The sequence below is a fragment of the Eriocheir sinensis genome, unplaced genomic scaffold (assembly GCF_024679095.1).
Source record: "Eriocheir sinensis breed Jianghai 21 unplaced genomic scaffold, ASM2467909v1 Scaffold383, whole genome shotgun sequence".
NCBI lineage: Eukaryota > Metazoa > Arthropoda > Malacostraca > Decapoda > Varunidae > Eriocheir > Eriocheir sinensis.
Genome location: NW_026111702.1, coordinates 212,501 through 235,000, shown reverse-complemented (window position 1 = coordinate 235,000; position 22,500 = coordinate 212,501). Strand labels below are relative to the sequence as shown.

Here is a 22,500-nt window from a genome sequence, read left to right as displayed (position 1 = left end):
AAAAGGAAGAAAGAAAGAGAGAAAGAAAAAGAGAGAGAGAGAGAGAGAGAGAGAGAGAGAGAGAGAGAGAGAGAGAGAGAGAGAGAGAGAGAGAGAGAGAGAGAGAGAAAGAAAGAAAGAAAGAAAGAAAGAAAGAAAGAAAGAAAGAAAGAAAGAAAGAAAGAAAGAAAGAAAGAAAGAAAGAGAGAAAGAGAGAAAGTAAAAAATAATTAGAGGAAGAAAGAAAAATAAAAGAAAGAAAGAAAGAAAGAAAGGAAGGAAGGAAGGAAGGAAGGAAGGAAAGAAGGAAGGAAGGAAGAAAGGAAGGAGGGAAGGAAGAAGGGAAGATAGAGAAAATTAAGTATCTAAGTAAGGAAGTAGAGAGGAAAGTTGATAAGAAATTAAGAACTCAAAAAAGGAAGGAAGGAAGGAAGTTGGAAAGTTTCGTTTAGTCGGCGCAACATCTGTGGTCATATGCCGGAGAGAGACAGAAGGGGAAAGAACTATAGAAGGGAACAGACCCCAGGAGACGGGACACAACCCCCGATTAATACCTGGTACCCATTCACTGTTGGGTGGACAGGGGCGTAGGGTATCGGAAAAGCCGCCCAAGAAGGAAGGAAGATAGGAAGCAATGATGAAAGAGGGGAGAAGGAAAAGCCAGATGTCAATCAGGAAGGGAAGATCACCAGTGGAACGCCCCTTAGGGAATCAGTACTTGGGGTCAGAAGTATTAGGAGGTACAAAGAAAAACAAAGAAACAAGAATATAATGAATGAATAAATTACAAGCAGGCGAGAGAGTCTTCACTTAGTAACAAAACCTTCCCGGGCATTCATTAATCTATCTCGCCTCCTCCGGAAATTCTTAGCTACTGGCACTCTCTAAAGAATTGCATACGCCTTTCTCTTCTCCGCTGAAACTCTGAACTGTCTTGGCAATGGCTACACAAACACCAAATCTGTCCCAGTCGTTCACTAGCTCCTTGCTAAACCTGAAGGTGTTGAACTTGACCCACAGCATTGAGGTATAGGGCTTATTAACTATGCTGCTACTACTACTACTACTACTACTACTACTACTGCTACTGCCACTACTACTACTACTACTACTACTACTACTACTACTACTACTACTACTAACAATATTAACAACAACAGGAATGGCGTCACTATAAAATACTTTCTTTTCCCACTTAGAACGGACTGGCCTGACCACCAGGACCCCTCGGAAAGGCATTCTTGACAAGCGCTCTCCCAAAAGCAAATAACTAGACACATAAATAAATTAACTATATTATTATTTTCCCTTGTCTTGCAGTGTTCAATGGCCGAGGTGTGTGCCAGGGCCGTGGTGGTCGTGGTGATGGTGATGGGGGCGGCGGTGGGCGGTGAGTCAGGTAAGTGGGAATGATTACTGGTTCCAGGCCGGTGACCCCTGTGTGTGTGTGTGTGTGTGCCTAGTGCATGCCGGAGGTGATTGTCTCTGGAATGTAGGCATACATTCCACGTTCTATCCAGCTTGGACTTGCTTAGCTTCGTTATGAATGTCGTTTAAATCTATCTTTAACCCGGTAGCAGCGACGAGCCAAATTTGCGGCTTTATCGTGTAGCAGCGACGGGCCAAATTTGTGCCATTACCGTGTTGCAGCGACGGGCCAGATTTGCGGCTTTACCGTGTAGCAACGACGGGCCAAATTTGTGGCTTTCCGTGTAGCAGCGACGGGGCAAATTTGTGGCTTTACCGTGCAGAAGCGACGGGCCAAATTTGCGGCTTTACCGTATAGCAGCGACGGGCCAAATTTGTGGCTTTACCGTGTAGAAGCGACGGGCCAAATTTGTGGCTTTACCGTGTACCAGCGACGGGCCAAATTTGTGGCTTTACCGTGAAGCAGCGACGGGCCAAATTTGTGGCTTTACCGTGTAGCAACGACGGGCCAAATTTGTGGCTTTACCGTGTAGCAGCGACGGGGCAAATTTGTGGCTTTACCGTGCAGAAGCGACGGGCCAAATTTGCGGCTTTACCGTATAGCAGCGACGGGCCAAATTTGTGGCTTTACCGTGTAGCAGCAACGGGCCAAATTTGTGCCATGATATAAACCCCCAAAAATAGATGATACATAATCTGTTCACAAATGCTTTGATATATATTATGAAATGGTTTGTGTGAGGGGTGATTTTTTTCTCTTTTTTTCTCGCTTGGGGGGACCATTAGGAAACATGATCCCCGCTGCTACCACCACCGGGTTAAATTTATCTTTAATAGTTTGACGCACATTGCATAATTAAATCGTCATTAAATCACACTTATCAATATAATCGAGTATAGAACATTCCGCCACTATAAACACTTGCCTGCGCCATGACGGGCTGGGGCCGAACATCATCCAGGCCCCTCAAGCAAGCCTACCGGCGCTTTAGGCGTAGACATAAAGAAAAAAAAAACCAGCGGCCGAGCACGGTTGCCAAATAGTAGTAGTAGCGGTAGAAGTAGTAATAATAGTAGTAGTAGTAGTAGTAGTAGTAGTAATAGTAGTAGTAGTAGTTATAGTAGTAGTTCAGAGCCGCGTATTTACCGGTTTCTCGCCCATAACTGTTCCCAAGAAACACCAATAACTAACCATTTTAACGATAACTATATATGAAGGCAGTTATTGGGGTGATGAACGCAATTTTGGGGTCGGAAAGGACTTCAATTATTTTCCTTTTTTTTTCGGAGGGGAGGGGAGATGGGTGTTAGAGAGGAGCGAGATACTGCTGGAAGAGGGTGTTTTTGGAAGTGTGTGTGTGTGTGAGTGTGTGAGTGTGTGTGTGTGTGTGTGTGTGTGTCGGTAAATCATAATGTAACGGGCTACCGGGGGGCGTTTAAAGGGCGTTGATTAAGACTCCAGCTTCCTTAAGGCAAATATATTCGTAGCCTATATGTACAAGAAGCGTCGTAGCGAGAGCGACTCCATTGTGTGTCAGTCGGACTCTCGTGAAGGAGTGGCGAGTTACAGGTTGGAAAATAATTGTTACAATTGGTCACGTACGTCAAGGTGACCTCCACGCACTATGAAATGCGATGTATACAAACTGAGACGGTAAACACTGACGGACGACATTCCTATAAGGTGGCGTGATCTATCTGTCGTGGGTTTTTTCCACTGACAATTGTATGCCTAATTCGTGGTGATATTAAATAATAATAATAATACATTGATATCCTACTATAACACTGCTCGGTCACCTACCAGTGATCGCGACCTCGCGATATACAAAAATCTAAATAGCAGTCTAGTTACCATTAACATACATAGTGGGAGTTTGTTAAGCAGACTGCCTCTGAAACAATTACAATAAAACACTGGCCATGTAAGAACATTTGTGTAGAAATAATATAAATAGTGAGATGTAAAACACAACGTGTGTGACATGAAACATAAGAAATCTCTCAAAAGATAAATATAGGGACACATGTATAAGAAGCTATCAACTGGCATAGTTACAGACAATGAAGCGTACATCTAGCTCCTAAAAAAAAATACAGTAGTGAAACATAGTACAATGTTAAGTATAGGAGCAGGGGAATGCCAGGTTTCTGTTATCTGACTTGCCTGAGAAAAGGAAAAAAACTACCTTGCCAGTGGCCTCCCTGCATCCAGTCGCCGTGTCTGCACAACCAAATAATCGTGCAGGACAGAGTTCCTCCTAATAAGGTAGCACATGACGACGAGACTGACGAACATCAGAAACATTGGCACAAAAAATCCAGGGTACAGGTAGGGGAGATGCAGGTATTCAGGCAGCGTTTCCTCCAGGGTTTCCGCAAACTCTGTTTTGTTTGCCAACGACAATGAATAAAGGGAATTAGTCACATAAGAGATGCTGGAGAAGTGAATGTCATCGAGAGACCGTAGAGGAAACACTCGATGGGAAATATTGGCCGTGAAAACCAGACGGATCCGGGACGGGTACGTTGTTATGTTAGTGGAGCGGATATAGCATGCTTCCGCTATGGCATAGTGACCAGTAACCCGTTGATAAGTGGTACCCTCCGGGCAGATGACTGATACATAGAAGGACTGAGGGAAATAGAAATAATGCAGACCCTGAAAGTTCTTATGGAAAACAGGTGTTGGTGGTAGCTGCTTGTAAGGGCACAGGGAAAGAGCGTCAGACGCGTTCACGCGGGTGAGGGCGATCTCGCATACCCCTCCCCGAACTGGTAGGAAGGCAAAGAGAGACGCAGAGCAATAGAATTGCCCGAAGACCGTCTCTTTGCAATATTGCAAGAGTGAGTAGCTACCCGTTGAATACAGAGCGAAATCCTTCGCGATTAGAACAAGAGACGGGGACGTGTCCAGGGCTAACACACTGTCCTTAGCTGAAAAAGGGAACGGGACAATTTCGTGTGCCTCAAACACGTCCGCAGTTTGAAATGGAACATGAATGATTATGGCATCGGGGGTGAGGCTAGACTCAATCAAGGGGTAAAAATATAGACTCATGTCTGGGGCGAATAAAGGTGTTAGGCTATAATTTTGATACCCAATATGGATAGTCGTTCTCAAATCGTGGAGAGGGAGCAAGGCAGGTGTGACTCTACCGTGCGCTGCATCAACCATGTTGCTAATAACCTGCTGATTTGCCGTTGGGACAGAGTTTATGACGTTTTCCAATACATGCAAGGCCTGATCTAGGAGGAGAAACTGACTCACCTGGTCGATCTGTTTGACAACTATGCTGATAACCTCTACCATCTTATTTGTTTGCTCTAGCAGTTCCTCAATGTTAGTATGCAACCGCGCAAGTTTTCTACAATTGGCGTTGATCACCCTGCGATTTCGAGCAGCAAAGGAAAGTGCATGAGAGTAGTGGTCCCGCAAATCGCGTACGTCCTCGTCGGTTGCCGTACCGAAGAGGAACTTTGAGGCGGACCCAACGATGTTGAGCAACCCCCTCTTTACCCGAGAGTGAACTGAGTGAAAACTATAATCCATGTCTACCTCATCAACTTTTCCCCGCAAGAACAGAATCCTATCCTCCAGTAGCTGAAAAAGATTCAGAGAGTTGGTACTAGATGGTGCCTCTGATTCCCAAGTCTTGGTAGCCCGTATGGCGTCTGTCATGCCGAGTAGTTTTTCTGAGACTATCCTGATTGTGTCAGTGGTGTTGGTCAAGGAAGTATATGGATATTTTACGAGGAGCACATCTTCTATGAGGAAGACCTCTCCTATGTGTGCCGTGAGGGCGCCAGGCTTCAGGTGGATGGGTGTCGTTGCAAGCAGGGAGCCGAGGGACAACAAGATGATCAGAAAACGCAACATCATGATCTGAAAGTGGTGGGGATGAAGTATTTAAACCCGTGGTCTCAAGTTATAGCTATGGGTGTTGGGATTATCTTGTTGAACATTTGACTCTGAGGGGGAATTACCAATATCAAGGTCCAAAGGTGAGGGAATTACTTTCAGACGATCACTGTGAACTTCTAGACTGACTCCACTATTTGACTCGAGAACCTCGAACCGATTTCCCCTGACATTCCGAACAACTCGGTAAGGACCCACAAATTTAGCCCCCAGTTTCGAACTCCTTTCCGCTTGCTTAATCATGACTGTCACCCTCTTTTAATTCCACCGGGACGGCCTGTTTGTGTTGTTTTGACATCATTTCAACCTTCGTAGCTTTTAACGTACACCTAACTTCTGAGTGTATCTTGTAAAACATATGCATCTGCTGTTGTGCGTACCTATCAATGTTGTAGAGAGGTTGTTGTGGTTTTGTTAGGAAGTCGTACGGAAGACGTTTCTCCACCCCATATAAGATGTAGTAGGGAGACTTCCCCGTAGAGTCGTTTACCGACGTATTTATGGAAGCGGCTATATGCGATAGCCAATCCTCCCAGTTATCGTGGAGATCGTTCACGATAGGCCTGAGGACCTGTAAGATTTTCCTATTAGCCCTCTCCGCCAACCCATTAGCAGCTGGGTGGTAAGCTGTGATGAAGGATTGCGTGATGTTAAACTGAGCGCATATTTCGCTCAATACTGAGTTCCTAAACTCGGTGCCATTGTCACTCAAAAGAATTCGAGGAGACGAATGTGGACACAACACGTGAGTCACGAGGGCATGGGCCACGCGTGTGGCTGTCTTGTCCTTGAGAGGCGCTAGAACTAGAAACTTAGAGAACTGGTCGACGCACACCAATAAGTAGCGCGAACCATGTTGGCTCTGGGGGAGCTGTAATAAGTCCATATTAACAACATCCCATGGCGCCTCTGGTAGTGGGTATTGCAACATAGGTGCTGGCCCTTTTACGGACCCCTTGTGCTTAGCACAAACGACGCAATGTGCGACATGTTTTTCTACATCAACCCGTAATGTGGGCCAGTAGAATTTTCGTCTGGTGACAGATAGCGTCTTGTCTCTTCCTGGGTGACCCGCAATGGGTGTGTTATGGACCAGCTTAAGCGTCACGGGGACGTATTTGTCTGGGATGACCAGTTGTTCTATAGGTACCGGTTTGATTGGCCATGACCTACAAAGGAGGCTGTCCTCTGATAGGAAGAATTGTGAAAAGGGAACTGGCAATTCAGGAAGGTTTGTTTCGTCTCCCGACTCGAGGGCGTAAATTAACCTCTTCCACACAGGGTGGTCTCGCTGAGCAGTGTGTAGCTCAGGTGAAGTGAAGTTGTGGATGACCTCTGGGGTGGTAATCGCGCCTATCAGAATATTCCGAGATAAGGCATCTGCGACCACATTTGTTTTCCCGGTGATATATTTTATCTCCGGATTGTATGCTTGGATCGTTAAGAACCATCTTGCCAGACGACCGTGTAGGTTTTTTCCCTTGAAAAGATCAGTTATGGCCGCGTGGTCTGTATACACCACAATCATGTACCCCATCACTATGTCTCGAAAATGCTTCAGACCCCACACAATGGCAAGAGCCTCTAGGTGGGTAACATAATAGTTCTTTTCCGGAGCCGTTAGTACTCGACTGGCGAACGCTATTACATGCTTTTTGCCGGACTTATCTGTTTGCATAAGAGCGGCTGCTAGTCCACTAGCCGAAGCGTCGGTACAAAGCTGAAAGGGGTCCTTGAAATCCGGAAAGATAAGGACCGGAGCCTGTGTAAGCGCTTTCTTTAAATCCTCAAAGCTCGTTTGTTGAGCTGGGAGCCACTGAAATGGTACGTCTTTCTTTAATAGATGGGTTAGGGGACTCGTGCGTGCTGTGAAGTCCTTTATGAAAGGCCTGTAATAACCTGCGACACCCAAGAAAGACCGTACCTTGTCCGCAGACGTTGGCTGAGGGAACTCGGCAATAGCTTTTATTTTGTCGTCCACTGTGTGGATGCCGAATTCGTCCACGACATACCCCAAGAACTTGATCCGAGGCTTTAAAAATTCACATTTGGTGATTTTGAGCTTTAATCCGACCTCTTGAAGTCTGTGCAGGACTGCTTTTAGAGTTTCCATGTGTGCATGCACGTCTTTACTTGCTATGATGATGTCGTCTAAATACACATAGACAGAGTTGCCCAGCAAGTCACCAAAAATACTGTTCATTGTCCATTGGAAGGTCAAGGGAGCTCCTTTGAGCCCGAACGGCATCCTCGTCCACTCATAGTGGCCATGAGGCGTGCTGAAAGCCGTTATTTCACGTGACTCGGGGGCCATGGGCAGTTGCCAGTAGCCACTGTCCAGATCAAGACTCGTAAAGACTTTATTTCCTCTACCGAGACACATCAGAAGATCTCTAAGAACGGGAAGCGGAAAATGATCATCCACGGTCGCGTTGTTCACACGCCGGAAATCAATCACAGGACGATAAGAACTGTCTTTCTTTGGAACCAGAAACAAGGGTGAATTCCACGGGGAATTCGATTCTTTGATGACACCTTGTTCTAACATCTCAGAGATAAGTTTTTGCACGACCTCCCTCTGACTGTGGGGGAGCTTGTTCGCATTGATATATACAGGATTTGTATTGGGTTTTAACTTAATGTGGTGTTCATCACACTGCGTAACTCCAAGCGGCTCGCCTGGTAGAGTAAGCGCCCCCCTATAATGTTCCAGTAGCTGGACTAAGGTTGGCTTAATTTCGGAATAGTGTGCAACTTTTAGGAATGCCTCTAAATTAGCTGTGTCTTGTTCGGGAGAAGCCTGACACCCCGAGGTGATGCCTGAGACTTGGGCTGAAGGGTATTCAGCTGGTTCCGGGGCGACATTTCTCCCATACACTAGACACTGGCATAATCTAACACCGTGTTTTAAGGATACAGGGGATCCAGACGTATTTATTACCAATGCCTCTGGAAAACCTCCCTCCTTGACTGTCGCGAGAGTTACTTCCACCGTCACCCGGTGTATGTGAGTTGCTCCGTCGAGACACACATCACTGCCCGTTGGAGGGGCGTTAGGCAACCGAATTTTAACAAGTTTAGCAGCACGATCCGGAACTATTTGGGGACCTTCTACGACTGCCGTTACTGTCCGCCACAAGTCTGAAATGTTTTCGTGTGGTTTGACCGTAAGAGGTGACACTTGGGCGGTGGCAGACCCTGAGTCTGTGGTGGGTTGGTCATTTTCCCCCTCTGAGGGCGGGATTACAGGTGACATAGGCGATGGATTTACCATCCACTGTATGCATCGTCCTTGATATACGATCGCGTTGCTTTCAGGGTTTATGGTTATGTGCAGGTCTTTCATGGCGTTTAATCCTAAGATCCCATCCACAGGTAAGGCAAACCTGCTAGATACATAAAAGAAATCTCGAAAGGGACATACTTTTTCATGTAAGCTGACTGTTAGTGGTACTCGACCAAGGATTCCCAAAGTGGTGCCCGTCACGCCTACCACATTCAGGTCATTCTCTTGGAGCGGCCAATTTTCCCCTCTCGCCTGTCGTGTCAGTGACCTGTAAGCGGAGTCTGAGATGACATTGACTGTCGCACCTGTGTCTACCGCTAAGGTGAGTGAAATTTTGCCCACCTTGCAAGGGAGGGCAATTATGCTTGTCCGTCCCAAGGCGGCAATGACGGAGTCAAGTTGCTCCCAATTAGTATTGTCCTTAAGGGACACTTGGATGTACGCCTTGGGGCTGTCACGAAGTCATGTCTTTTTATTCTGAGAAGAGGAGGAGTGTGGTTTACTGTCCGCTGAGGACTTGTACTTCTGTTCCTCCTTGGCCTTTTGTATTGCAGAACCACTGTCTGAATCATGAAAACAATTCCCGTGGACAAGGCAAAAGGCAGCCTTCCGCTGATGGTTTGGCCTAGGGTTCCTGTGTGATGAATGATGCCCGCCCCTGTAACCTCCTGATCTCCTATCAGAGCCCTGTCTTGAGTGTGTTGATTTCCTACGTTTCGCGAAGCAAGAATGTTCAGAATGTCCTGATTGTTTACAAAAACTACAGGTGAGAGATGCCTTACTTTGTGCCTGCAATGCTGCGGCTGTTGCGAGGGGTTGATGGTGAGGGTGTTCCTGAACCTTGAGTGGGTTGTAAGTATTCCGACGGACCCGGGGGTGAATGAATTCTGCTGCCTGGAATTGATAAATAATGAGTGCCTGAACATAAGATTACCTTAGTAAATTCACCGGTTTTTGTATCGTGTTCCGTTCCCTCTTCGTCTGTGGTCTGTGTTAAATGCTTAAAAGTGTCGCCGAGTTTAGCGACAGTGTCTTCGTTCATACTATGGTGTAAATCAGTTACAATATAGGAGCATATTTTGATAGCTGTAAATATTAACCAATAAACGTAACGTGTATGAATTAATAGTTTGCGCCGAAACCCTGAAAACAAGAAAGGTGCCTGTTAGACGTAATAGAAGTTAAGGTTATAATGGAATGTTATAATGCTATGGGTACAAGAAAAAAATAGTTCTATAAAAACTGCGGTATTTTGGGTAGGAGAAAATTAAGTTAGTATACCTTTAAAGCGCTAGTTTGCTCTCGAGCGGCGAAGAGAAAAACGGAGCCAGGGCACACTGAGGAAGATTAACTTTGATCAGGGAATTCACAGTTTTACCGCTAGCAGACAATAAGAAAGGATCAATATCGCATGCGAATGAACGTTACTCTCACAATTATGACTGATTAACAGTGTTAGGAACACAGAAATAAAAAAGGTGGTGCCTCTGCTCTAAACAAAACTGAAATAAGCTGAGCCGGCATATTTTGACCAGAAGGGAATATCCACAAATACCAAGATTAATCAGCTGATGTAGTGGAGAGGGCGAAGGTTGGTGACGCCCTGGGGTACGTGCAGTCGTTGGAGTCGCGTCGGAAGACCTCGGCCGCGGCAGCAGCGGCGGTGAGAGATGAGGGAAGGGCGGACATCGGGAGACTCGTAATGGCTGCTGGAAACTGCTGACCCAGCGATTTGACTGGCAGGGAGCTGGTGCCGGAACACTGCTGCCAGACGTAGGACGGCTGCGGCGTTCTTGTTATATTGAGAGATGGGCCGCGGTGGCAGATAAAACGACTTGGGTGTGTAACCTCTTGAGAAGACGCCTTGCAGGAAACGGTAGTGGTAATTGCTTGCAGTCACCGGGAGATGTCCGCGGGTGCCCTTGCTGACTGTTTGCCGGAAGAGGTTTGGGTCGATGCTCCCGGCAGCTGGGGTGTTGCCGCCCGCTGTGGTGCGAGGGGCATGTGGGTTGTTCCAAGGTCAGCGGGGCGTGCCTCCTCCTGCGGGCGGAGGCCCGAGGGCGTGAATTCTTCTGCATATCGTGGAGGGCTTCGAGTGAGCTGTGAGTGGTTTGCAGTGCTCGTAGCAGTGCTGGCTTGAGGCGGGTGGAGCGGCTTGTAGATTGTGGCCCTCGCTCTCGGCTGCGTTGGCCTGTTGGTGGCTCGAGGATTGACGCCTGTATAGAGCTTGTAGGCTTGACGCCTGTAGAGTTTGTAGCTGGAGCCTGGTGAGTTGCCGCGGACGGCTGGCTTGTGACTCCTTCCTTCCTTCTACGCCTGTCCCCGGAGTTTGTTGGTGAGTTCTCGTGGCTAGGAGTTTGGAGGAGAACGAGGTAGCGAAGGCATAGGCGCGGTGGGGACCGCTGCCAAACAAATGTAACGGGCTACCGGGGGGCGTTTAAAGGGCGTTGATTAAGACTTCAGCTTCCTTAAGGCAAATATATTCGTAGCCTATATGTACAAGAAGCGTCGTAGCGAGAGCGGCTCCGTTGTGTGTCAGTCGGACTCTCGTGAAGGAGTGGAGTTACAGGTTGGAAAATAATTGTTACAATTGGTCACGTACGTCAAGGTGACCTCCACGCACTATGAAATGCGATGTATACAAACTGAGACGGTAAACACTGACGGACGACATTCCTATAAGGTGGCGTGATATATCTGTCGTGGGTTTTTTCCATTGACAATTGTATGCCTAATTCGTGGTGATATTAAATAATAATAATAATACATTGATATCCTACTATAACAATAAGAGGCAGGTAAGGCAGTGCTGTGGTGGGGGTCTAAGGCTTGGGTGAGGTGTCAGTCTTTCCGTTCGTCCTCACTTGTTCTCCATTTCCTCCTCCCTCCTCTACCTAAGTCTATATATACCAAGTCAAGTCACTCTGCTTCAAAACTGCGACCGGTACGCGCAGGAGGCGGTTTTGGGGCGGAGGAGCGGGATGACGTCACTTGGAGCCCAAAAAAAAGAGATACCCGCCAGTTCAGGGGTGACTAAAGTTGGGGCCGTATGTGCACTCTGGATGTGCATTCTTGCCTTCTTTCACAGCGCGTTCAGGCAAGCCACTGACGAAAAAAATGTCGATTTACTGTGCTATTGCATGACTGTAATTTCAATGCCTACAAACGGCGGTGTGAGGGAGGGCATGTTGAAGTGATTGATTTACAGTAGTCCGTCTTTCTTCATTTTCTCTAAATCCCTGTTTCTGCATTCTCTAGTTTGGCTCCAAGCAATGTCACGCATAAAACACGCCTCGGCCGTGTCTCCTCCCACAAACCTGCGTATGACTTGACTTGGTATATATAGACTTAGTCCTCTACTATTTTCTTCACTCCCGCCTTGTATTATTTTTTCATTCCCTCTTTCTTCCTTTTTTATCTCTCTCCTCCTTCCTTCCACTTCTCTTCTCCACCTTGATTCTCCCTCCATTCTCTTTTTTTTCCTCTCTACTCTTTCATTCTTTCCTCTCTTCCTCCATTTCTGTTCTCTTTCTTCCTTTTTCTCTCTCTCTCTCCTCCTTTCTTCCACTTCTCTTCTCCACCTTGATTCTCCCTCCATTGTCTTCTTTTTTCCCTCTACTCATTCTTTCATTCTTTCCTTTCTTTCTCCGTCCACTCTCTTCTCTATTCCCTTCCACTCATTCTTCCATTCTTCCTTCTCCTTCTTCCCACTCCCATTTTCCTTTCTTTTCTTCTCCTCCCTCTTCATCTTCCCTCGTTTATCCTTATGTTCATTTTCGTATTGTTTTCAAATGTGTAACTAAGGGTGTGTTAACTATACACCTATTTATCTATCTATGTGCACACACACACACACACACACACACACACACCAGCCTTGGCAAATTATCGTACTCATCGCATTGCATTTTCGGAGTTTCTGACCGGTAACTATAGCAAAAATAACAACAACAACAACATCGATAAGTAACAGTTTTAACGCTAACTTTATTTTTCTATCGCTATTTGGTAAGGTGCGAGAGTTTGGGGCTTAAAAATGATAAATACAATGTGGTGAGTATGATAATATGGCAACGCTAACACACACACACACACACACACACACACACTTATAACTTATAGATACAGCAACATGTCTTTGCCGTCTCTATTTCATGATCTGTCTGTCTCTCTTTCCATCTATACATACATACACTCATGCATACATTCATACATACATATACACACACAGCAACTCGATTTAATTAAGCTTCATTTCCTTTCTAAGTTCCCGACGCAGCGATTGAGGGTGGCGTTTTTTTTTTTTTTTTTTTTACGTCGTGGCCTATTGCGCCGGTAGGCTTCTTCCCGGTGGATCCTGATGGTCGGTCCAAGGCTTCTTCCCGGTGGGGCCTGATGGTCGGCCCAGCTCGTTCTGGCGCAGGCGAGTGTTTATAGTGGCGCCATCTTGCATTGGCTCATGCTGCCCTCCCGGAGCTCATCTTTAATCCTAGAATCTAGAGTCCGGGTTGATAGGTGGTCTTCTGGACAGCATGTGGGTAGTTTTAAGCCACTCGGTGGCGGCTGAAAAATCCCAGCCTGGTGGCACCGGGCGGGGATTGAACTCGCGTCGTCCTGAACGCGGCGCCGTCATGCTATCCATTCAGCCACCGCCTCCCCCAGCGTGAGAGTATATAATTTATCTGTTAATTCGTCTATAGTTTCATTCATCTCTGGTCTACACATTCAATTTCACAGCGTCACTTTTTAACTTTCCTTTCCTTTCTAATTTCCCGACGAAGCGAGGGAGAGAGGCGTGACAGCGTCTATTTATCTGTCATTTTGTCTACCAATACATTCATCTATACTTTGATACCTATACAAAGCAACCCTTCTTAACCTTCCTTTCCGTTCTCCCTTCTCGACGCAGCAAGGGAGGTTGGCGTGGTGAGGTTCCAGATAGGCGACGTGGCCACCACCGAGTCTATGCTGGACACGGGCCTGGGTCGCATTCCAGCCCTCAGACAGGTGAGTCTCTATGCATTGTTTCAGCTCGGCTGGATGACCTGAGGATATACTTTTCAGATTTCCCGCGAATTTCCTCTGCTTGCTCTGTCAAGCTGTTCCCTCTCTCTACTTGAATTCTAAAGTGTAGCACATCTTGACCCACTCTCCCTTCGCTGAAATCTCCATTTTGGGAGATTTCAATGTTCACCACCAGATTTGGCTTTCATCCTCTTTCACTGACCAGCCTGGTAAACAAGCCTACAACTTTGCTATCCTCAATGGCCTAGAGCAGTTGGTTCAGCACCCTACACGTATTCCCGACCGTCTTGGAGACAGGCCCAACATTCTAGACCTCTTCCTTACCTCTAACCCTTCTGCTTACTCTGTCAAACTGTGCTCTCCGTTGGGCTCCTCCGATTACAAACTTATTTCTGTATTCTTCCCTATCGCTCCTGTACACCCTCTGGACCCACCGAAGAGGCGATCCTTCAGGCATTTTGCTTCAGCTCGGTGGGACGACCTGAGGATGTACTATTTAGATTTCCCGGGGAATGATTACTGCTTCCAGGAAAGACCTCTCTGAGTGTGCCCAGCGCATTACGGAGGCGACTGTCTCTAGAATGGAGAGACACATTCACGTTCTTTCTCTCTACTCCTCATGCTAAAGAGCCTTGGTTCAATCACGCTTGTTTTCGTGCTATGAAAGGTAGAGAGGCAGCTCACATAAGGTAGGAAAATTTCGTTTAGTCGGCGCAACATCTGTGGTCATATGCCGGAGAGAGACAGGAGGGGAAGGAACTATAGAAAGGAACAGATCCCAGGAGACGGGACACAACCCTCGATTAATACCTGGTACCCATTCACTGCTGGGTGGACAGGGGCGTAGGGTATCGGAAAAGCCGCCCAAATTTTTCCTTTCCGCCCGGGAATCGAACCCGGGCTCTCTCGGTTGTGAGCCGAGTGTGCTAACCACTGCACCACGAACCCCCTGCTCACAAAAGGTATCTGAGCCTTCGCACTCCTGCAAATCACGATTCTTTACATTTCAGGCTGGGATCGTGCCAATAATTTCTTTGACGTTGCAAAAATTTTCATCAATAGAAAATGTCAAACTCTTCTGGATATTTCTGGCAACTAGACAAAAATATACCAGTCAAATTTTTGCCCTGAACAGCGCCAAGTCTATTCTCCGACTAACAACAACACAAAAAAATAAAAAAATTGAAAATAAAAATCTTGCCCACTAAAACTATTGGTCCAGTGGTTACCTTGTGTGCTTCGCTACTCCGCGGGCCAGGCCTCGAATCCGTACCAATCGCAGCGGACGGGTTAAACCTAAGTCTATTTATACACCAAGTCAAGTCATACGCAGGTTTCTGGGAAGAAACACGGCCGAGGCGTGATTTATGCGTGACACTGCTTGGAGCCAAACTAAAGAATGTAGAAACAGGGATTTAGAGAAAACGAAGAAAAGCGGACTAATTTAAATCAATAACTTCAACATGCCCTCCCTCACACCCCACACCGCCGTTTGTAGGCATTGTATTTACAGTCACGCAATAGCACTATAAAAATACATATTTTTTTGTCAGTGGCTTGCCTCAACGCGCTATTAAAGAAGGCGAGGATGCACATCCAGAGTGCACACACGGCCAGAGTTTACCAGCGTGAGGGATGAAAGAGTGAAGATGCTGGTTAACTCTTGCATAAGGGGTTTGGACAGTATAGGAATGAGCATGAGTAGAAAGTCCAGTGCAGCGGGGCCGCGGGAGGGGGGGAGGCATGCAGTTAGCAAGTTCAGAAGAGCAGTCAGCGTGGAAATATCGATAGAAGATAGAAAGAGAGGCAACATTGCGGCGGAATTTAAGAGGTAGAAGACTATCAGTATGAGGAGGAGAGCTGATGAGACGAAGAGCCTTAGCCTCCACTCTGTCCAGAAGAGCTGTGTGAGTGGAGTCCCCCACACATGAGATGCATACTCCATACGAGGGCGGACAAGGCCCTTGTATATGGACAGCAACTGTGCAGGGGAGAAGAACTGGCGGTGACGGTACAGAACGCCCAGCCTCGAGGAAGCTGATTTAGTAAGAGATGAGATATGAAGTTTCCAGTTGAGATTTTGAGTTAAGGATAGACCGAGGATGTTTAGTGTTGAGGAAGGTGATAGCTGGGTGTTGTCAAAGAATAGGGGATAGTTGTTTGGAAGATTGTGTCGAGTGGATAGGTGGAGAAACTGTGTTTTTGAGGCGTTGAAGGACACCAGGTTCTTCTTGCCCCAATCGGAAATAATAGTAAGGGCTGAGGCTAAGCGTTCTGCAGCCTCCAGCCTTGAGTCGTTAAGTTCCTGTAGGGTGGGTCTTCCATTAAAAGAAGTTGAGTAATGCAGAGTGGAATCATCGGCGTAGGAATGGATAGGACAGTTCGTTTTGGAAAGAAGATCATCAATGAACAACAGAGAAAGAGTGGGAGATAGGACAGAACCCTGTGGGACACCACTGTTAATAGATTTAGGGGAAGAACAGTGACCGTCTACCACGGCAGAAATAGAACGGTCAGAAAGGAAACTGGAGATAAAGGTACAGAGAGAAGGATAGAAACCGTAGGAGGGTAGTTTGGAAAGCAACGATTTGTGCCAGACCCTATCAAAAGCTTTTGATATGTCCAGCGCAATAGCAAAGGTTTCACCGAAACGGCTAAGAGAGGATGACCAAGAGTCAGTTAAGAAGGCTAGGAGATCACCAGTAGAACGCCCCTTGCGGAACCCATACTGGCGATCAGATAGGTCAGAAGTGGAAAGGTGCTTTTGAATCTTCCGGTTAAGGATTGATTCAAAAGTTTTAGATAGACAAGAAAGTAAAGCTATAGGACGGTAGTTTGAGGGATTGGAGCGGTCACCCTTCTTAAGCACAGGCTGTATGAAGGCATACTTCCAGCAAGAAGGAAAGGTAGATGTTGACAGGCAGAGGCGAAAGAGTTTGACCAATCAGGGTGACAGCACGGAGGCACAGTTTTTAAGGACAATAGGAGGCACTCCATCAGGTCCATAAGCCTTCTGAGGATTGAGGCCAGAGAGTGCATAGAAACCATCATTTTGAAGAATCTTTATAACAGGCATAAAGGAGTCAGAGGGGGGATGAGTAGGAGGAATATGCCCAGAATCGTCCAGAGTGGAGTTTTTAGAAAAAGTTTGAGAGAAGAGTTCAGCCTTAGAGATAGATGAGACGGCAGTGTTGCCGTCAGGACTGAGGAGTGGAGGGAAAGATGAAGAAGTGAAGTTGGAGGAGATGTTTTTGGCTAGATGCCAGAAGTCACGGGAAGAGAAAGCAAGGTTTTGGCATTTTCTATTAATGAAAGAATTTTTGGTTAGTCGGAGTATAGATTTGGCACGATTTCGGGCAGAAATGTAAAGTTCATAATTACCATTTGTTTGAGGACTCTGGTACCTTTTGTGAGCTGCCTCTCTATCATTGACAGCACGAGAACAAGCGTGATTAAACCAAGGCTTTTTACCTTGAGGAGTAGAGAAAGAACGAGGAATGTATGCCAACATTCCAGAGACAATCACCTCTGTGATGCGCTGAGCACACACAGAGGGGTCTCTATCCTGGAAGCAATAATCATTCCACGGGAAATCGGAAAAGTACATCCTCAGGTCGTCCCACCGAGCTATATATATATATATATATATATATATATATATATATATATATATATATATATATATATATATATATATATATATATATATATATATATATATATATATATATATATATATATATATATATATATATATATATATATATATATATATATATATATATATATATATATATATATATATATATATATATATATATATATATATATATATATATATATATATATATATATATATATATATATATATATATATATATATATATATATATATATATATATATATATATATATATATATATATATATTATATATGTATATATATATATATATATATATATATATATCGCCTAAATCTGAACGACGTATAACCCCTCACTGCAAAAATCTCCCTTGACAAGCTTTTACCCTCCCATGGCGCCTTGTTCAAACCCTCCATTGCTGTGTTCTTTGTTAAAGCACCTCACCTAGAATACGCCGTTCAGTTCTGGTCACCGAACTATATCGAAGATCAAGTTTTGCTAGAAAAGATACAGCGACGAGCAACCAAACAAATTCCAGCGCTCCGAAACTTGCCATATGACGAGCGTTTAAAGCGTTTAGACATGTTTTCCCTAAAAAAGCGAAGGATAAGAGGGGACTTAACTGAGGTGTTCAAAATCCTTAATGGATTCGACAACATTAACCCAGATAGTCTATTTCAGAGAGACACCAACACAAGAACACGCAGCAACGGTATGAAGTTAAAGGGAAATCGATGTAACACATCGGTGCGCAGAAGTTTTTTTTCAATAACAGAGTCGTCGATCACTGGAATAGACTCCCACCGTCAGTAGTTAGCGTACAGAGTATCAATAGCTTTAAGTCTTCTTTGGATAAGTACTTCAGGGATATAAGATTATACTGACCCTTTTTCTCATGTTTCAGACAGATTGCAGCAAGAGCTCAACCTATGTTCATATAATTCTCCCCCACAACCTAGATTGCAAGTAGCGAAAGTCAACAATAGAGTAAAGCAACCGTTAATGTCCGCATGACAGGTGGAGTGAGGTGTGGGTGCAGTAAGGTGACAGGTTACTGGTGCGTGCCTAGTACCGCCGGTAAAACGAGGATCAAACCTCCACCTGTGCCCCTGAAACTACACCTCTACACCATCATGAGGATTAGGGGGGATTCTGGGACTGCCCTGTGTAGGCCACTCGTCCTCTTCCAGTCTCCCTGTATTTCTATGTTCTTATGTTCTTATGTAATGGTCATTTTCCCCCACAGCTTAGGTTACCAGTAGTGTAAGTTAAGGGTAGTAATTTCCTCTTATTTCTCTCTTTACTGTAAAATTTCCATGTCCCTTTCTTCCTTAAAGGTACATGGTGTTCACTTCTGACTATTTCCTGCCGGAACGTTGCCGGAGGGAGAGGTGGGTGGGGAGGAGCCTTCATCTTTTCTGTCCTATCCTACCACACTTAGTTTACTAGTAGTAGCGGTAGTAAACAGACACCCTCGCCATAGACCGATAGGTCTTCTGGTGTCTGTTCTCCCTATGTATTCCTATGTACTTTCTCCTCCCAACCCCTCCGAGACGCTTTTAAGGACACGAAACACCCCACCTCCTTACCATTAAAATCTCCCTTGACCAGCTTTTACCCTTTCATGGCGCCTTGCTCAGAATCCCTCCATTCCTGTTTTTATTTCTTTTCTAACCTTCTCACTTCCCCCCACCCCCCTCCCCCTCAACCCCTCCGAGACGCTTTAAGAACACGCAGCACGCCGCCTCCTTACCACGAAAATCTCCCTTGCCAAGCTTTTACCCTCCCATGGCGCCTTGCTCAGAAACCCTCCATTGCTATTTTCTATTTCTTGTTTATAAGCATCTCACCTCTACCCCCCCCCCCTCCCCCCCAGCCCCTCCGAGACGTTTTTAAGAACACGTAGCACGCCAACTCCTTACCACGAAAATCTCCCTTGCCAAGCTTTTACCCTCCCATGGCGCCTTGCTCAGAACCGCTCCATTGCTATTTTTATTTCTTTATTTTTTTAAGGATCTCAACCCCCCCCGCCCCCCCTCCACCCCAACCCCTCCGAGACGCTTTTAGGAACACGTAGCACGCCGCCTCCTTACCACGAAAATCCCCCTTGACAAGCTTTTACCCTCCCATGACGCCTTAACCTCAACCCTCCACTGCCTTGTTCTTTGCTCACTTTCTCCCCCCCCCCAGACGTTTAATTAAGGGTATGGACACAGTGAACTCCACCTTCTCATCGTCAAAATGTCCCTTCACAAGCTTAATCCTTTTTTTTTTTTAAATCAAAGGATACGGCTCAAGGGCAACAAAAAGAGTACACACAAAAAAAAGGCCGCTACTCGCCGCTCCCACAAAAGTAAACAGAAAGTTGTAAAGTTTCGTTTAGTCGGCGCAACATCTGTGGTCATATGCCGGAGAGAGACAGAAGGGGAAGGAATTATAGGAGAAGGGAACAGACCCCAGGAGACGGGACACAACCCTCGATTAATACCAGGTACCCATTCACTGCTGGGTGGACAGGGGCGTAGGGTATCGGAAAAGCCGCCCAAATTTTTCCACTCCGTCCAAAAAGTAAACAGACATGGCGCATAACCCTCCATCCTTGTATTGTTCTTTGTTTATACACCTCCCTTTTCCATTTAAGCTCATCCCCCTTACCTCCATAACCCCCATCACTGCTCCCACCACCATTTTTTTTTTTTACGTCGTGGCCTATTGCGCCGGTAGGCTTCTTCCCGGTGGATCCTGATGGTCGGCCCAAGGCTTCTTCCCGGTGGATCCTGATGGTCGGCCCAAGGCTTCTTCCCGGTGGGGCCTGATGGTTGGCCCAGCCCGTTCTGGCGCAGGCGAGTGTTTATAGTGGCGCCATCTTGCATTGGCTCATGCTGCCCTCCCAGAGCTCATCTTTAATCTTAGAATCTAGAGTCCGGGTTGATAGGTGGTCTTCTGGACAGTATGTGGGTAGTTTTAAGCCACTCGGCGGCGGCTGAAAAATCCCAGCTTGGTGGTACCGGGTGGGGATTGAGCTCGCGTCGTCCTGAACGCGGCACCGTCACGCTATCCGCTCAGCCACCGCCTCCCCAATTACCACTACAGCCCCTCCCCCACTCTCCCGTCTCCCAGGTGACACTGTTGGTCCACCTCAGGCTGCGTCGCGTCACCTCCCACATCCCGCTGCTCAACTATGCCGTGGAGGGCGCTAACGAGGAGCTCTTCGTGGGTGAGTGTTGTGAGTGGGGTGGGGGGCAGCAGTTAAAGAGTTATAGCTATGTTTATGTCTATTCACTTTATACCACTTTATGCTTTCACCCACGGTTGACAGATTATCGTACTCAAAGGGATGTGAGTCTCTCCCAGTCTTGGCAATGGTAGACTCCTTCCTCCCTGGTGTTCATTCTTCTCAATTACTGCCTCGTATTTACCGGTTTCTGGCCAATAACTGCTGCCAAGAAACACCAATAATTAACCATTTAAACGATAACCACATATGAAGGCAGTTATTGGGGTGAGGAAAGCAGTTTTGGGGTCGGAAATCGGCAATCATAAGAGGCAGAGTACGACAATCTGGCAACGTTGCAAATTATCGTACTCAGCGCATTGCATTTTCCTAGTTTCTGACCGATAACTCTAGCAAAAGAGAACGAAAGCCATCACTCTTTAACAGTTTCAACGATAACTTTAATTTCCTATCGTCGTTGTGTGGTTACGACGGTCTAGGAGCTTAAAAATGATAAATACAATGCTCAGAGTACGACAATGTGGCAACGCTGGAGCCTCTCACCCTCTCCCTCTATTACCCGCTCTCCTTCTCCCCCGCCCCCTTCCTACCCTCCCAAGAGCTGGTGCCGTAGAAGAAGGACATGGACGTGTGTGTGTGTGTGTGTGTGTGTGTGTGTGTGTGTGGGGGGGGCGCAGTTATAGGGTCGTATCACAAGACATCGCCACCCAAGAACACATATTTGACAAGGCTTTCGTAGGAGTTGTGGGCATTTCCGGGGGTGGTTTTATGACCCTGGTGGTAGTCTGACCCTTCTTCTGTACCATGAGCCTAAAGAAACACTCATTAGAACACGACTGATCCCCTCTTTGACCTTTATTGGGTCATATTACAAGACATATCGCCACCCAAGAACACATATTTGACAAGGCTTTCGTAGGAGTTGTGGGCATTTCCGGGGGTAGTTTTATGACCCTGGTGGTAGTCTGACCCTTCTTCTGTACCATGAGCCTAAAGAAACACTCATTAGAACCCGACTGACCCCCTCTTTGACCTTTATTGGGTCATATTACAAGACATATCGCTACCCAAGAACACATATTTGACAAGGCTTTCGTACTTGTGGGCATTTCCGGGGGTAGTTTTATGACCCTGGTGGTAGTTTGACCATTCTTCTGTACCGTGAACCTAAAGAAACACTCATTAGAACCCTGTTGACCCCCTCTTTGACCTTTAGAAATAGCTGATGTGATGCGGCAAAGTGTTTTGTAATACCAGCCTATAAAGAGTTATTGCTATGTTTATGTCTCTTCACTTCATACCACTTTATACTCTCACCCTCTCCCTCTACTACCCCGCCCTGCCTCTCCCCCGCCCCCTTCCTACCCCCCCAAGAGCTGGTGCCGAAGAAGAAGGACATGCACGTACAGTGTTGCGGCGGGCTCGTCTCCCAGGCGCTCAAGTTCAAGCTCAAGATGTTCCGCTGGCAACACATATGTGTGTCGCTCAACCTGGACACCCGTGTGTTGCACGTCATCTACGACGACCTGGTGTGTGTGTGTGTGTGTGTGTGTGTGTGTGTGTGTGTGTGTGTGTGTGTGCCGCCATTAGCCCATCGGCCAGTTTCACGTGGAAAACTATAGCTTTGATCGCCGCCGTTGGTAACGATCAAAACAAACAAAGTGATTGTGAAAGCGGCCCTTAGTCATAATGTGCATTGATGCCTCGCGGCCATAATGTAAACGCTGGCCAAGGTAAGAACATTCCCTCCTCATTCATCGTGCTGTCATTAATTCTCAAGTTTTTTGGAAAGTTTCGTTTAGTCGGCGCAACATCTGTGGTCATATGCCGGAGAGAGACAGAAGGGGAAGGAATTATAGAAGGGAACAGACCCCAAGAGACTGGACACAACCCCCGATTAATACCTGGTACCCATTCACTGCTGGGTGGACAGGGGCGTAGAGTATTGGAAAAGACGCCCAAATTTTTCCACTTCGCCCGG

General features: G+C 46.4%; 1 protein-coding gene across 1 annotated transcript in view; it reads left to right on the top strand.

Moving 5' to 3' along the window:
- LOC126992007 (uncharacterized) overlaps nucleotides 1-22,500 on the top strand; it is an 87,395-nt gene that overhangs the window by 42,085 nt on the left and 22,810 nt on the right. Inside the window, exons 6-7 of the mRNA XM_050850676.1 lie at nucleotides 20,405-20,501; nucleotides 21,894-22,048. Of these exons, the coding sequence (XP_050706633.1) occupies nucleotides 20,405-20,501; nucleotides 21,894-22,048 (252 nt within the window). The remainder of the gene's footprint in view (nucleotides 1-20,404; nucleotides 20,502-21,893; nucleotides 22,049-22,500) is intronic.